Below are 18,053 nucleotides of genomic sequence, written 5' to 3' on the forward strand. Positions count from 1 at the left end.
ATGAGTTTGTTACATTACAAACTAAATTACATCCCCATGTAGTTTAGTTTATAATTAACTACATCTCCATGTAGTTTAGTTTATAGCATAGCTACTTATAACATTGCAGTCTTTACTCTGACAGCCCACAAGAGAGGTGCACTGGAGGCAGAAGTGGCGAGGGGCCCAATCCCTTTTATTTTCCACGGAGCCTGCCCACCCCTTCCACAGCCAGGGGATGAGCTGCTGGAGAGCTGAGTAGCCCCTAAGCTGCAAGCGGGGGCTGGTCCTTCCTTCCACAGTGGTGGCACCCCCAGGGCCACCCAAGCAGGCTCTACCTGGCCTGGGGCTGCCCCAGCTTGAAGGTGCCCAAACTTCCGTTCGGGCTTCCAGCATGCTGTCCACTGTCCCCACTGCCTTCTCTGGCTACCAGGTGCCCTCCTGCCACCTTCCTGCACTGCCATGTGTGCCCCAGGAGCAGGCCAGCCTGTTCCCGGGCAGTCCCAGGCAGCAGGAAGGTGGTGGAGACCATGCACAGGGCGCTAATCCCTGGGCAGGTTCGAGGAAGAATTGGATTGGACCAGGTGCTGCCTCCAAACTGGGACAGCACCTGGCTGGCTAGCAGCTAAGGGCCCAATCTTTTTTTGTGTGTGTGTGTGTGTGTGTGTGTGTGTGTGTGTGTGTGTGTGTGTGTGTGTGTGTGGAGTCTGCGTACAACCAGGGGGTGACCTGCCAGCAGCCCCTGAGCTGTGGGTGGCCCTGGTCCTTGCCTCTGTGGCAGCAGTGCCCCCCCCCCCCCCCGGGGTCACCCAGGTGGGTTGCTAGTGGGCCAGGTGATGCCCCAGCTTGGAGGCAGCACTCGTCAGATCCAATTCTTCCCTGAGCCCACCTGGGAAGCAGCACCTTGTGCACTTTCCCTACCACCTTCCCATTACCTGGGACCACCTGAGAATGGGTTGGCTTGTCCCTAAACTAGCACGAGAAGGCAGCAGGAGGGCGGCTCAGTGTGCTGGCAGCCAGAGAAGGTGACAGGAATGAAGCAGTGTGCTGGAAGCCCAGGCAAACTCAGGGAAGCATTGGATTAGGTACCTCTGAGCTGGGGCAGCCCTTGGCCCACTGGGAGCCCACCTGGGTGGCCCCAGGGAGTGTCACCACCGCAGAGGGAAGGACCAGCCCCCGCTTGCAGCTTAGGGGCTACTCAGCTCTCCAGCAGCTCATCCCCTGGCTGTGGAAGGGGTGGGCAGGCTCTGTGAAAAAAAAAACTAAAAACATTCAGGCCCCTTGCTGTAACAGTGATAGAAGCCCTAAATTGAAATGTTGGGTTTTTAATTGTCACAATTAAAAACCTATCATTTCAATTTAGAGGACTAACCCCCTGTCACATGTACAAGCACCTTCTGTTCCTAGTGGGTTCTTTTCTTGTATACCTCTCCCAGCACTATAAACCTTCCCTCTTTCCCTTCCCATCCCTCTCCTTCCTCCCCTCCCACCTTTTGTATTCATATCATATTCTGCTTTTTGCACTGCTGTATGCTATCCTTTCACAACATCTGATAAAGTGAACTCAAGTTCATGAAAGCATATGCCCTCTCTATATATCCTATTTGATTAGTCTATAAGGTGCATATCTACCCTGCCTTCTGCATAATCTTAGTTCCCCATTTGTAAAATGGGGATTATAGATATGTTAGGCCCCCTCTACATGTTATTGGTATTGAGCAATTAACTGGTTAATTATACCATTATCTGGAGACAAGCTACATGTTCAAAGTAGCCATAAAACTCTCCGATCATCTTAGACCTCAGAAATGTGTACTAACTTTATAGCTGGTTGCTGTCAAACTTTAATTTGTAGCAAGGTCTCTGCAGCTGGAAGCCTGTCAACTGAAGGGGTGCCTAGCTGCAGGGGTGCACCATACCCAATGTAAAATCCCTGAGCCCTAGGGATCATGACAGCCACAATCCTCAGATTCTGAGGGTTTCAGGCACCTCTGAGCCCTAGGGATTGGAGGGTGCCTGAAACCCCTGGACCCTGGGGATCATGGCTGCCACAATCCCCAGGGCCCCAGGGTGTGGGAAACTACACAAGATAATCCCTCTGCCCCAGGGGTTTCACACTCCACCCCCGGAGTGGGGAGATTGCCTTAGTAGTGATTCCCTAGCCATGGGAGTGCATGGGCAGCCCCATGGCTGGGAGCCCCTCAAATGGGGGACCTGCAGCTCCCAGCCATGAGAACTTGCTTCTTGCCAGTGCAGGGGGAGTCTGGGATTGGGCTCCCCGTGCACCGGCAATGAGGCGCAATTGAATCTAACGCATGATACCACAAATGCACTTCCTGTCATGCATGCGTGGCATTGATTGTATGAATCGTACATTAGATTCCATTGGCCTTTACCTATATGTATAGAGGAGGCCTGGAAGATTCACAGGGTTTAAAAGGCTATATTGATCATCACTATATAAGTCTCTCAGACAGAAAAATAAATAGAAGATACTCAGCATTTTAATATGGAATGCTCTGTCCATCAAAAATAATGCCTCACAGATAGAGCAGTTCTGAAATGGCAAAAATGACTTTCTTTTGTCTTTTTTTCATTTTTAAATATATCTGATAATGCCCAGACCATTAAAACTAAAATTATGCGTGCACAAAAGAATAGATGAATTAACCATGCTAGGACTAACATATGAAAAGTCATGTTTATTAGGAATGATATGATCTAGGCAGTCTTGTAAGTTAATAGCTTGTTACTGATATTTATAGAGCTTTTTTCCCTTTCTGTAAGGTGAGATGGAAGCAGGAAATATTGAGATGACAGTGGGGGTGGGTATACATATCAAAGCCAGCATGTATAGTCTTGATGAAGCCAGCCTTGTTTGAGTGCCTACTACTACTAAAACTGAACTTTTGCCAGTTCTAGTTCAGCCTCTCTTTGATGTCAGCTATATTTTTTAATTCCTCCATATGATGTACTGTCCCATAAAATCCCACCCTCTAGAAAACTATCATACAAATGTAGGTTCTACAAAGGGACTGGGGCATAGTCAGTTGTTATTCTTTAGGATTGGGGAAAGGAATGGTTAGCTAGTCCACTGCATTGTTTTCCCTTTCTTGCTTCAGCAGTATTCACATGGAAGGGAATTTGGAGTGACTGAAGTCAATAGCAAAACTCTTTTTGACTTCAGCAGGCCTGGTATTGCATAGAGAAGGCATGGATTGGGCACCCATAGGCTGACATTGCACTACTGTGCTATAGAATTACAAGTCTTATCATATCACCATTGAAATCAAGTTCACTAGACTTGATAGCCAGAGCCAGAAATACTTTTGCTTTTCTTTAAGTCTTAAAATGAAGCTGCATTATCCAGTACATGCATATGGTATGCATGTAAGTAAGAAATTAATGTATTCAACATTTTATTCAACAGTATTTTGTCATGCTACACATCTGAACATGGATTAATTCCCACAAAATGCACATTAAGAAGTAAAGATATCAGTCCTGTTCTCTTTTGCTGAGAATAAATATTTCACACAGCTTGGAAACTTTTCTCCTGTGTATTTACACCACAGTACATAATGTTCTAGGATATAGAATGAAGGCATCTATATATCAGAGGGCACAAGTGAATCCCAATGGAATCCTGAATCTCTAAGTCAATCAAAGCTTCATCATTGACTTAAATGAGACCAGAATGTCACCCAAAGGACCTGCTTCAAAATGGTTAGATGTAGTAAACTAATTAGGTCAGCATTCAAGCCTCCTCTAATCATTGATTAAGTTACAGGAGTACCCTGGATATTGTTTAACTGTTTCCTTTCTGCTCAGTATATCTTACAGCAATTTAGTGATGCCCTTTGTTCTGTTTCTGCTGCAGCAATATCTTTATATAATATTACAAATACTTTCAGTTCTAGATGCACTTTTCTGTTGCTTTACACCTTTACTTTCAGAGAAAGTCAGGCCTAATAGCCAGCAAACAACCTGTCACCTAGTTTTGCGTCTTTTTTTTCAATTTTTTTTGGAGAGTAAAGTCTTGTGCCAATACACCTCAGTTCATGAGGATGGTCTTTCCCTTGTTGCATAAGACCTGCTCTTCATAATTTACATATGTGTCTCTACACATAAAAGAGAATTATCTTGTGTATAAGCAAAGGACATAGTAAGTGTGAGTTCCTGCATACAGGAACTACATCTTTGTCACTGTTCGTAGTATCATAGAACTTAGGGTAAGAAGGGATCTAAACAGATCATCAGGTCCAACCCCCTGCCCTGGGCAGGAACGAGTGCTGGGATCATATCATCCCAGCCAGATATCTGCCCAGCCTCCTCTTCAAGACCTCCAAGGTAGGAGAGAGCACCACCTCCCTTGGGAGTCTGTTCCAGAGCCTGGCAGCCCTAACTGTAAAGTAATGTCTCCTGATATCCAGCCTGAACCTTCTCTCTAACAATTTGTGGCTGTTATTCCTAGTAACCCCTGGTGGTGCCCAGGTGAACAGAGCCTCCCACAATTCCTGCTGGTCCCCACTGGTGAGTTTGTAAACGGCCACCAGATCCCCTCTCAGCCTTCTCTTGTGGAGGCTGAATAGGTTCAGGCCCCCTGCTGCCCCTTGACCATGCGAGTGGCCATCCTCACTGGATTGTGTTTTCAAGAATTATATAAAATCTGCAATTCAACCTGATTATGGGCCCATTGTGTCAAATGATCATGGGCCCGTTGTGTCAAATATCCCATTGACTTCAATGATGTAGGATCAAGGCCTCACAGAACAATAAATCGCGTGTGTGTGTGTGTGTGTGTGTGTGTGTGTGTGTGTGTGTGTGTGTGTGTGTGTGTGTGTGTGTGTAGTAAGAGACTGAAAATTGCTTCCATGTAGTCATTTATGGTAGGGAAAATTGGCTACACTTGTAATACTGATAGAGGAAAAGACAGATGACTGAAAAAAGGTATGTTTACTTATTAGAAAACCAGTCTGTTGGTTCTAATAACAAAAACTGTCTAAAAATGTATGATCACTTATAGCTTTATTTTCTTCTTGGTGTATGTGAGTGTAGCTGATATCAATCAAAAGCTTCAATGTTTAGTTTAAAGTTCATGGCATATGTAGACTTCCTATTTAAAAAACATAATCAACCAATCTTACATGATTCATGGTTCATGATTTTCACGCAGTGGGTGTGAAGATTTATATACAATGGGTGGCAATTCTCCAGTCACCTGCAACAGGTAACTTGCTTCCTGTAGGCATCTGTGATTCTTTTGGTATTTCCCATTTTAAGTACAAGAAACATCTTTAAAATTATCACAGTGTCTCCTACATGTACGTCTGCCCCAAGCATCTCAGTTACTTTATTCATGCAAGTCAATAAATAAAATTATTCACATTCATAAATGTTCACAGAATCAGGACCTTAATTTGGAAGAAATTGCATATAAACATGTGTGGGATGCCCAAATATTTATGTTCTATTTATTATTTATATGTCTGTCTCTATAGATCATTAAATCAGTTTGCTAGAATAAATTTTGGTAACTCTTCCAATCAGCTTCCTACCAAAAAATGTTGCTCAGTCAGGGAATCCTGCTTTATCTGTATAAAGTGATAGTTGTGTTTATTGGAGCATTATAATTCTTAGCTAGATTTATATCCCACCCTATTCAAGCTCAGTTTATTCATGGAAAATGAAATGGTTGTTATGTAACTTGCTAAGGTGTTTACCTGGCTAGATATTTTTTGGTTGTCTTTTTTTTTTTAATTCACTTCTGGGCAGGTGCTATTACCATTTTAGGTCTTTTATACATACCCAATTTAGCTTCCTTAATTGAAAGCAAGTTTCCCTCTTTTATTTATGCAAAGAAGGAAGATTAGTGTTTTCTTACATTCCTGTGTCCAGCTGGGAGACAGCAGAGATTCTGAGAGGGTTGACAGGGTGTTTTCCCACCACCTTCGCAGATCAGGCAAATCTGTTTTAAAGATGTGTCCAACATATGGTATTATTTTTAATGGCTTCACTGATCAAATTCAGAGCATAAAATTCTTAAGGTTTAGAAGTTGCAGCATTATTTATTTAAGGAGAAGGAAACATTTTCATATGGTAATATAATTTGTTAAACATCACTTTTTCCTAGTGCTTCAGTCTTGAACACTGATGGCTTTCTAATCTGTAGCAGATACTGTATAAATTAAAGCCATGAAGAATCTTGTTTTTATATACTTAGAAAGTGTTATCAATAGTGGAAATTCACAGGTGGACAGACAAAAAATGTCCTGTTCTGGGATTAACTGCAAAGTAAACTCTGCTGCACACATGTGCCATATGGCTCTGTTTTCATTTTTGTTCAATATAGAAATGGGAGGAGGTAGTCCATTGTTTTCTCATCCAACTCATAGATTTGCAGGTTCCTCAAGGTAATAATTTTTCATATGCTCTATTTAATGTGCTAGGTTTTTAAAAAGCCCTTCTGTTGAATCTGTAGGGAGCAGTTCATATGTTAATGCAATGGGAAAGCTTCCTGAGCCCAAATTTTTAGCAGAGAAGATAATTATATGGTTGAAATTCTGCAAATAAAGGGCTTTTGAGGACCATGACAGACTTATTCTGTCTATAGGGCTTTTCAGACACATGACAGACTAGTGTGGGAGAGCGAGGAAAAATTGTACAATTATAAAAATTGTATCAAACCCCTCCACTATAATTGAATTTTTAGTTAAGAAATGATACCTACAGCTCAAATTATGAAAAAGACGCTTATAAATCCATAATTACAGTATAATGTTCTGCTGAACACTTTAGTTTCTTTAGCCAATATGCAGTACAGTACATGCAAAGAATGTTAAGCAGTAAGGCACAACAGACAGTGCATTTTCAGGGGATTATTGCACACTTTGTGCGTTGTGAGGGGCAGACCTCAAAGGCATAGATTTCAAGCCACCCAAGAAGAAACATAATCTCTCCAAAATGCACTAGAGTTTTAGTGCATTTGAAATAAAGGAAACTACAAAGAAAATAAGAAGAATTGCTTAAAAATTATAACTTTACCAAAACAAAAAAGAATTACCTGCTATCATAGTAATGTTGAAACATATATTTTAGAAGTTATGGTTTTTTGCCAGTATAAGTCAATTAATACAAAATCGATACAATCTAAATATGCTCCTACTTAAAACATCAGGAGCTAGTTTATGTTGCAATGAAAATATGTCATATTTATTCTACAAAGATTAAAATATCTTAATAACAACACCCCGGGTGTGAAATCCAGGACCAACTGAAGTCCCTGGCAAAACACATAGGATTTCAGGCCCTGTGTTTAAGTGGTGCCTTTCATTGCAAACTGTCTCCGAGCTCTTTGCCAACATTACAAATAGAGCTATTGATACACTTGGAATACAGATACCTCTGGGTGTACTGTGACTCCTATTTCACCCTGCAGAGTGCTACTAAAACTATTTAGCTTAGGGTGAGTAGAAGAATATTACATACAATTGAAAGCGCAGGAGAAATCACATTGCATTCTGTCTTCCTGCTGGGTTTGAATTTGAGCAATACAGTAGTGGTCACATCCTTTTTTTCTGCAAATGTTCACTTGGATCTTTAACAATATAAAGCAATCAGGTTTGCTTGCATTATGTGACCGCATTGCAACCAGCATGGTGTACTTCTGCAATATGGAGATTGCTTATTTGTGAAGAGGAAAGTGTGCCCCTTGGTAAATCTTTTGTACACATGCTTAACTTTAAGAACAATTGCTGTGCTAGGCTTTAAGTATATTTCTATGTCCCATTGATTTCAAAGCACCAGTAAGTGCTATATAAAATTATAGAAAAATAGGCCTAGAAAGAGCCTCAGGAGGCCTGTACTCCATTCCTCTTCTCAAGACTAGACCATTTCTGCCTATAACAACCCAGGCAATTATCTGTCTGGCCTGCACATAAATATTTCCAGGAACAGAGATTCCATTGACTCTCTATATCACCTGTTCTAGGGTGTACCCCCCTCCTTATTAGAAATCTTTACCTAAGAGTTCACCTAAATCTTCCTTGTCCCAATATAACACCATGGTTTTTGGTCTCGTCCTGTGTCCTGTTGTTCACCCTCCTACCTATAGCATGTCTTCCTGCATTTGTAGGCTGTTACCACTTTAAGCATGGGAACACTATGCTCCTCTAATGCACACAGATAGATTTAAGTGCACACCTAAGTATCAGGATATTAGTCACCCACCCGCTCATACAAAGCATAGAGTTAAAGATCCACATAGAGCCTGAATTTGCATGTCTTGGAGCACATCTACATGTTGTCCTACAGCAACGTAGCAACACACTATGTTGCCATATGGCACGCTGCGGCAACATAGTTATCACATGTGTCTACATGTGATCACCAGCTGTCCTGCCTTAGCGGCACACTCCCCAGGTATAGTGTACCACTACAGCAGTGCAGCAGCGAAATTTAACTGCACCGCACACACAGCACAGTAACTGCTCACAGCACTAAAGCACAGCGCCATAGCAATGTTCATTGTTACCCTTGATTCTTGAAGGTGAACTTCTAGATCCACCTAAGTCAATAGCAAAGCTTCCATTCATTGCAATGAAACCAGCATTTCACCCCTCATGCTTAGTTGTTCAACTTTAACATTGTATTATGGATCTGATTATATCACCTAAAATAAATCAGGGACATATAACAATATGTGTATGGGATCATTGCTGAGAGAGTTTCTTCCTGTTTGGAAAGAAATTGAAATTCTTAAACCATTTAGAGGTCTTAATAGAGAAAAAAAGCAAAGAAGCATGTTGCAGAAAAATGTGTGTACTTGTTGGGAACTGTATTAGAGGAAGGGGATAATTAAAGGTTTGATTTTTATATAAAGGTACAGATTTTTATATAAAGTAGTAGAAGGTATTTTCAGCTTGGAACATCAACCATGTGGAATTTTATTCAGTGGTCCAGAAAATTTAAAAGGAATGACAAGGAGATTCTTAGGTATAATTTTGATCTCAGAAGAATAAGCCTAGAGTATGGTTTGAGTCTTGTATTTAAGTGATGCAAAATGGGGAATGGATCAGCACCAACTAAAATAAAGCAGCTGGAACCAGAACAGTCACATGGTGGAAGTATTCTGCACTACCATATGTGGGCCCGGATTTGATTGCCCAGCTCAAGCTCTTGCTTCTAGGGCCAGAAATGTTGCAAAGGCATCATGCTCATCCTCTGGGCATGCCTACTCTTGCTCAAAAGCAAGTCAAGCAGGGTGGTCTAAGGGTATGAGGTAGGTGGGGCTCCCCATGGAGTTCCATCCAGTCATCCTTGGCTAGAAGAATGGTGAAATAATATCAAGACCTTGAAACTGGAGTGAAGGTTAAAGCAAAAGGGAAAAAAAACAGCAGCTGAATATATTGGACGAGTTGACTGATTTTTGGAAACTGAAGGGTTGTCAATTGTTGTAGAAACTTCAAAATGATAAAGACACTTGATGAGTTGGGGAACAATATTACTAGTGCTATTAACATGTACAGCCAATTTCTCAACAGTTGCCAAACATGAAGATACAAAGGCAGAATTTAGCTTTGAAATAATTGTCATGTGGTCACAGTGACTTAAGAAAAACTCAGTAAAGTTCAAAAAAGCAGAGAGAAAGATTTGGGGCAAACCATACTTAGTTAAAAACTGTAATGTTTAAAGAGGCATCACTGCATAGACCCAGTAGACTTTATGCCAGAAAGATTTCGGTTGTATATAGAAGATAAACATTCATCAGTACTGACCAGAATGGAGGAGTATGGAAAATTCCTCCATACTATTGTAGACCTGGATCCATCACAGTCATACTTTTTTCTGCGTCTCCAGAATTAGAATGCTAGGACTTGTTTGACTGTGTGAACACTCAACCCCAAAGATGTGTTATTCATACCGATCACATTTGCATATGAGTCACATTTGGTCTGAATTTGCCAGATGTCCATTTATGTTTATTTAAATAATGAGTTCATTCCATGAAGTGAACCTAACCTAAAAATATAGAAGGAAAGTTGTTTAGAAAAACAAAGTTCCAAAAGTTCAGTGTACTTATTTTCACATCTCAGGGTATATTGTGCTAGAACAAGTGCAGTGATGTTGAAAGGACTATTTAATAAAATTTATGTCTGACTATTTCGGTTATGCTTCATTAAACAATATATTGCATAACAAAGCTATGTGGGGGTGGGCCCGCTGGCTAATTTCTCCATTTAAGGAAGTGTTCTCCTTTTTCAATGCATTTAAAATATGCCAGCTTCAAAGCCAGCATCATTTCCTTGTGTTTATCCTTTGACGATATTATATGAGGAAGCATTGCTGCATAGTGTTTTGTCATTTATTATAGCATGAAAGAGTGTAAAAATGTACTGTTTAATGGAAAGGCAAAGCTAACACACAAACTGAGCAGACAAGAGGCAGTTGAGTTCTGAACTTTTAGGTTACAGAATTCATAGAAGTTTTTGGTAGACTTTTCCTACGAATAAAGTACAACTAGCTAACCAATTGAACCCAGCAAAGTCACATAAGAAATATAGCTTATTCACCTCAGACCTTTAAAATCAAAAGCTTTCACCTCAGAGGACAAAGATATGCCATTCTGTTCAGAATCTTCCAAATTACAGCAGGCAGGAGACATTTACATTAATACTTGGTGAGACAAATGCGAAAGTATACACATTGAGATTGCTACCCTAAATAAGAAAGTTACCACTGTTGTGTCACATATCACACATCTGGAGGGCTTCTTTCATCTACATGAAATAGAATATGAAAGATCAGGTTGAAAGAAAACAAAATGGAAAGTTTAGCCAAAGCCCTTGCTGCCTCAGTAAAGGACAAGCTGTAAGTGTTCATGATATAATGTCCCATGAAAGAGAAACTGTTGAAAATCAGTTTCATACTAAGCATATCCAACTGATACATACACTAGAGTGTGGGGAACTTGATGACTTAATGATATTTCTAGAGAAATGGGTCTCAAATATTCCCTGCTAAGATGAAACAGATGATCCAGTGTAAGTTGGGCTGTATCTCCCTCTCGTGGGGGATCCAGGGGTAGATGGTATGAGGCACAGAACACTTCTGCAAGATTCCCTGTATAGGCTACTCTGCAAATCATCCTCTCCAGTGTTTTGGGTTGGGGGAAAGCAGAAGAGAAATGAGGCAAGATCCCCAAAGTGATGTGAGCTGTTGCTATGACAGGCTTTTATTTGGTCCTCTTGTCCAGTTTGTCCCATGTAAAGGCTGCTCCTTCAGGGTTTACCTTGCTTTTGGCTAAACCCCTCATCAATGGTTAGGCCTTCTCTACGCATGTAGGTAAAAGCATGATGGGGTCTAATGTGCAAGCCACACAATTATACCTCCTGCCACGCTACACACGTATGGTAGGAGGTGTGATTGTGGGATTGTACATTCATTCCAATAGCACTTTATTGCCAGTGCAGTGACAGTGCTTCCCCAGCTGCAGGGACTGCATGAATCTGGGACCAAGAGCCCCATCAGCTGTGGGACTCTCAGCCCACACAGCTGTGAGGTACTGCTGTGGTCTCCCAGCCGTGGGGCCTTGTGGAGTGTCCTGCAGCTGGGAGATCCCGATGGCTGGGAGATTGCAGCAGCTGCAATCTCCCAGCCAATGCCTAGAGCACCCTTGCAGCTGGAGACCATATTGGTTGCAATCCTCCACTCCTGGGGGTTCATTGTGCTCCCCAGCAGCTGGGAGATTGCAGCAGCTGAGGTCTTCCAGCAGCAGGACTGCTTACACATGCAAATTAAAGCTGGATAGAAACCAGGTATAAAGTTAGTACACATTTGTGAGCAATAACTTTGTAGATGGCTGGAACTGTTTAAGGCACAGTAGTTAATCTGTATGTGTAACCAGTCTGAATTTATTGCACAATTAACCAGGTAATTGCACAAGAAATAGAATGTGTAGAAGGGGGCCTAAGTTTTACTAGCTATTATTATCAAATTTTATCAAAAACTGCCCTCTTGTAATGCATTTCAACTTGATCTGTTGAAAACCCCCTTAATAAACCATGGGCTAAATTCAGACCCAGTTGTGCATCAGGACAGCTGATAAGGGGTGGAAAAAAAAAAATTGCTTGGCAGCTGGAGAAATGTGTGAAACAAAAAACCAAGAGGAATTGTACAGAAGTTGATATAAGAAACGGGAGGAGAGCAAGGGGTGGGTGTGGCTTTCAGGAAACAGGTTATAGTTTGGGTGGGGCTAGCACAGACAGTCATGGCTGTTGAAAGACAAGGCTATTAACTTCAAAGGTTTACAACAAGAGTTTGGTGTGTATTGCAAAGAACTAGCAAAATATTGCTTCAGGACAAGCAGCACACTTACCATTGTTCACTAAGTCACAGTACCAGACACTAAGTATCACTAAACATTCTGGTTTAAAAATTTAAAAAGCTGTTGTCTATTATAGAATATTACACCCATGGAAATCTTTGGCATAGTATTATGATGATGGCTGAATGGCAAGCTGCCTACATATATACTCTGAGACATACCGCAAGATCTGAGGGGGTTTTTTGAAAGCTGTAATTAAAACCATTAGTGCTAGATGGATGGTGCATGTAACATAGTTTTATAAAATATGACCATTCCTTCATGCTAACCGCTTTAGTCCTGCCACGGCCACATGGCCTCATGTCGGTTGATACTTTGCTAGTATTATGAAGTTTGAAACCCCACTTACTCACTGGTCTACCACAGCTTGCCAGATGTGGTACAAACTTAGATTGCTCCCAAATTATATTACCTACTGTCTTTTGAGTGACAGAACTTTTGTCCCATAAGGCTTGTACTACTACTTCTCAGCCTCCCTCCATCAGTTTATTATACATAAATTTGGGGGAATTTGTGGCTGACCAATGATGGCTGTGTTGAAAGCATTGCTCTGCTGTTATATCATTTGCATGATATTTTAAAATTGAAACTTAAGTGAAGGGCCTTCTGCTACTCATTTCATTTACTAATAGTATAGCATTCACAAATTTCAAAGGCATTTCAGTAACCTGTGTTCCCATGTCATGCATTTAAATCTTGACAAATCCTGTCAGTCTACATTTGTCTGTTTAATTGCACAGGATCATTCCCCTGGTGAAATGCAATATTTAGTTCCTACTGCCTGGCAGAAATAGACTCCATCAAAATTCAGAAAAGAGGCAGCAAGTGAATAAAAACCTGTCACATCAAGTTTGCTGTACAACTAGTAAATGTCTTTTCTCCTGGAACTGAAAGACAAGGGTTTAATTTTTTTCAGTGTACATTTTAGGGTGATGTTCGGTTTGTTGTAGAAGTATCTTTTATAGCTGAAGCAGTAAAAGACTGTGATTGTTAGCACAAGCCTTTCACATAGGGGGGCAGCAACCTTCAAGAACAGCAAGTGGCCATTTGTAACCAAACTGGAGCCACAAGCCATGGATGCCTTATACAGTGCCCCAGCCACAACCTTTGCTTCCCATTGCCACCAGTTGCTGATGATTTCCATCACCAGTGTTGATGGGTTGCCCCAGGTTGCAGTAGTAGGGCAAGAGAGAAGCCCTTGGCACAGCAGAAAAGGCTGAGGTGGCTGCCTGCTGGATGCTGCACAGAAATACACAGCATGGGGCAGAGAAAATGCCCACACCGCCATGTGCCATTGATCCCTACTGCCACAAACTGGATCTAATCTCTGGCCTACATGAGGCCAGTAAGCCATGGATTGCTAATCTATCATTTATATTGGTAGTCAAGAGGTTAGTAAAGTTGCTGTACTCTTTAGCTTGCCTGACATCAGTTTCCTTACGATACCTATGATTTTTCCAAGCCTGTCCTTTTTCCTGTTAAAATAAATAGTCTTTGTATATTTTCTAAGAAGCTGAATTATCTCCCAGATTACAATGAGCCTAATTGTTTGAATCTTTCTGTTGTCATTGTCCCTGAAAGAGGGAAAAAATCAATAGGAAGTTGCATAGCTATTGCAGAGTCGGATGGTTTTAATCATTCCTGCCTGGTCAACAGTGCTGTGGATTACTTGTAGCATCCCTCATAACTCTGACATAGCTATGGATGTTTGTTGGCTTGTTTGTTTTTTATTCAGATGCCAGTAACAATTTTGGTGAATCCAAGAAACTAAATGGCTAAACTTTTGTTTTAAAGGAATAAGAATACCTAAATGATAATATATCTTTGTATTACTGCCTGCCCACTTCAATCCTTTTTGCTCCCTTCCTCAGTGAACTTCACTACTGTTGCACACCCATTGAATGCCAAATTAGTTCTCTGCCATATATCATCTTCCATTATGCCATAAGCATTTTCTTTAAAAGCCTTTTTTTCCCGACTCTCAAGGTAAAATCCTAGTATATTCAAAGCCAACAGTAAAAATTTCCTTTGATATCACTGGTAGCCAGCATTTCACTCTTACTGATTCCCCGATTTAAATGTTCAGGTGTATATTAAGGGAATTAAAATATTATACAAAGGGCCTTTGTATAATGAAGGACCTTTCCATTAGTATGTTTTCAGATCACCAGAAGAGTTTTGAACTCAACCAGGGGAAATACAAATCTGGAAGGAGAACGACTCATCCTGAAAAGAAACATAGTTTAGGATATCAGAACATGTGCGGTAATTTGGCACTAGTGGATTTTTTTTTAACACTCCTATTGGCATTTTCTTCTGTTTTTTTCTGCTTCTACTGTAAGATGCATCATTTGGTCCATCTAATGGAATGGTCCAGCTCTTGATGGAGCAGGACTCTTCTATGTGGGAAATATCAATCAGTAATTTTTGAAGACACATTATTAATTGTGTACAGTTCTCAGCAGGATACTTGGGGAAGGGGAATTAACTTCGGTCTGGTCTGTTGAAAAGCATTACCAGTATTACTAGTGAGGAGGCTGGCCACTTAAAAGAGCACAGGCCAAGATGCCAAAGGCTAGCATATTTCTTTCACTTAGGGCACATCTACACATCACCCTACGGCGACATAGTGATGCACTGTGTCGCCATACAGTGCGCTACAACAACGTAGTGATCACGTGGGTCTACACACGATTGGCAGCTGTGTCATTGTGGTGGCACACTTCCCTGGTATAGTGCACTGCTATGGCAATGTAGCAGTGAAATATAACTATGCACAGTGCCCACGGCACTGTAACCACCCATACTGCGCCATGCTTTAGTATTTCCATGTTTGAGACATGCCCTTAGAGTACTATGTATGATTGTGTAAGTTTTGCCAGTGTTTTGCATTTAATAGTCTGGCCCTCTTAATATTTTCTAACAAAACATCTCCAGGTGTTGCAAGATTATGCTTAGCCTTTTCTGTGCATTTTAATTTTAGGAAAAATATCCATAGGAAATAGTGTAATAATATTTCAATGTGTATAAGAATTCTAAGTGCTCAAAATGCATTTTAAAGTGTTTCATTATGAAAGGATTGTATTGTTATTTGTGTTGTAATTTAATATGTATTCCAAGTATCTTTTACCATTGATTTTTTTTTCTTTCTTTTCTCTTTTTAATTTAACAGCTCGATCAAGTTATTCGCCAGCGTAGCCTGTCCAGTTTGGAACTGTTCCTGTCATGTGCACAGAAACAATTAAGCACTTTATTAAAGGAAGAACCAGTCACAGCAGAGCAAAAGAAAGAAACTGATGCTTTAAGCAAAACTGATGCTGTTTGATTTGTGATTGCTACTTCTAGATCTCTTTTTTATTGTAAAATATTCAGGGTTGTTTGAAGATTGAACTGGAAAAATGTTTAGTCAAAAATTTCTTTGGGAGACTTAATTTGATTTTTTTCTTATTAATATCATTAGTTTGCAATACTGGAAAAAAGAAAATCAGTGGAGAAGTTTTAAACTATGCACATGTTGTCATCCTTGTAGTCTCCAGGGCCTATTACTGATATTTTAGGCAATATAGTGAGGATAATAAAATTGCATCATTAGAGATATTTACAAGATGTCAGCATGTCTGTGTAATTTATTAATATTTCACCACACACATGCATGTACATACACATGCACCACAGAGGTTCAGAATATAGGCCCTGATTCAACAAACCTCTTAATTAACTATGCATGTAAATCCATCCTGTCCTCTTAGTACATTCTCAAGTGCCCTGCTAAACTAGGCCTTAGGAAATGTGTTTGGATGCATAAAAGAGCTCTAGCTAGCAATACCAAATTGTAACAGTGCTGCTGAACATTTTGTAACTGTTTACAGACATCATAGTTTCTAGAAATGAAAATGTTTAAATACCAACACTACACCTTTTTACACTGCTGCAAAAAATCTTGAAGTTATCTGTATTGCAGGTACTAACTTGTGATATATATTGTTTCTGTTCCTCAAAGCTACTTTGATTCCAGAAACAATTTTTGTTTTTCTTAAACAAAGTAAGACTTCTGTAACCAACCCTAATCATAACTGGATTCATTAAAACATACAGGGGTCAATGCTGCACTGCTTCCTCCAGCGTGACTCCATCTGCCCTTGGTGAAACTCCCACCTATGTAAGGAGGCCAAAATGGTGTGACCATAAGTGTCTGTGATTCAAAACCCATGGATGTGAGTGGTAACACTCCCAATAATACTATAATGTCCTTTTGATCTGGTATTAAGTTTTGATCTTGCAACTGACAGCATGAAAGTGAAGTTATGCCTGCATGCTATTGATTGTAGAATTGGGGCCTTAGTTTAGAAGATTTTAGATTCAAATCAAGAAAATGAGTGTTTTGCTCATAGTCATGAATGTAACTAAATTGTGAATGATCGCTCCTGTAATAAGTTTGTGCCTCCACAGGAAATTGTGGGCATTTGTTTTGTGCAAGTTTATTGTATACAGACATACTTCACTTTTGACATGCCATTAGTAGTCTGTTTCATTTTACGTTAAAGACTTTGCTTTTTATACATACTAGACTTTCAAATAAAGGAAACTCCAAATGTGGTAAAGGAAGTTATTTTCAGATGTGTTAGGCAGTTTTTTATTTATCTTTTTCTCTGTGCTTCATTTGGTATTTGAAATCAAAATAATTTATCTCCTTCATGACACAAAAGGTCACTTCAGAAATAAATACAGCTGATCACTGGTTGATTCCACCTACCAGTTAATGAATCCAGTGTCATTACTATTTCTTTGAGACCACTTGACTTCCTTTCATATTGCTGAGAAAGAAGTGCTGTTGACAGCACCAATAGGTCAAAATTAAGCTGGTTCCCTGAAGAAAATCGTCAGAAGAAAGTGGCACAGATGATCCTGGCTGTCTGGACTCTAGCTATCTCCTAAATGAGTTACTCAAGTTTGTATTGAACAGGTCTCTTCCAAGTCCCTAGAAGGAATCAACAGAAATTAGAGCACTATTTACCCCATCAACCTGCCCCACAGATTCCAGCTTTGTTTTGTTTCTGGTTATATTGCCGTAGTATTTTATGTACTTGTCACCCTTCACTTGCCCCAGCACATGCCCAGAAGAGGCAGTCCATTAGTTGCACCCAGTTTTCCCAATATCTGTAGAGATTGGGCTCTTTAGTAGCGCGTTTTTGTCACTTCTATCTAATAGCTGATTGAATCAGCTATTAGATAAAAGCACCAAAAAGCCACACTGAAGCACCCAATCTCCACAGACGCTGCAGAGCTGGGTCAAGGCAATGCACTGCTGCTTCTGGTAAAGTGCTTTTTTCCCCATGTCTGTCAGCAACCTTAGTGCCATGTCTCACAGACAGTCCACTTCACCTTACCTGTGATCTAAATAGGGTCTCTTGTCAGGTGCTCTTTATCATATTTTTTTAGCCTATAGAGCCATAAGGGGTGTATTAGTAGTCAGTTGGATAGTCAATGCCAGGTGGAGCCCCCTTACTTTCTAGATTTTGGAAAGTGCTTTCATTTTAACTTTAAAAAGCACAACACAACAGAAGGATTATGTATATATTGGTAATAACATCATGTGACTACACCGACTTGTGATGTGTACACTTTAAATTTAATCTGACTGTCCCCCAACCTAAATTTTGCAGCAGACACAGATCTTACTGAGGAATCC

General features: G+C 40.4%; 1 protein-coding gene across 1 annotated transcript in view; it reads left to right on the plus strand.

Moving 5' to 3' along the window:
- The window catches only part of CCDC91 (coiled-coil domain containing 91), a 445,798-nt gene extending 428,670 nt beyond the window's left edge, over positions 1–17,128 (plus strand). The window contains exon 13 of the mRNA XM_019482219.2: positions 15,537–17,128. Coding sequence (XP_019337764.1) covers positions 15,537–15,689 — 153 coding nt within the window. The 3' untranslated portion in view covers positions 15,690–17,128. The remainder of the gene's footprint in view (positions 1–15,536) is intronic.
- The last annotated feature ends 925 nt before the right edge of the window (positions 17,129–18,053 follow it).

This window comes from Alligator mississippiensis, chromosome 4 (assembly GCF_030867095.1).
Source record: "Alligator mississippiensis isolate rAllMis1 chromosome 4, rAllMis1, whole genome shotgun sequence".
Taxonomy (NCBI): domain Eukaryota; kingdom Metazoa; phylum Chordata; order Crocodylia; family Alligatoridae; genus Alligator; species Alligator mississippiensis.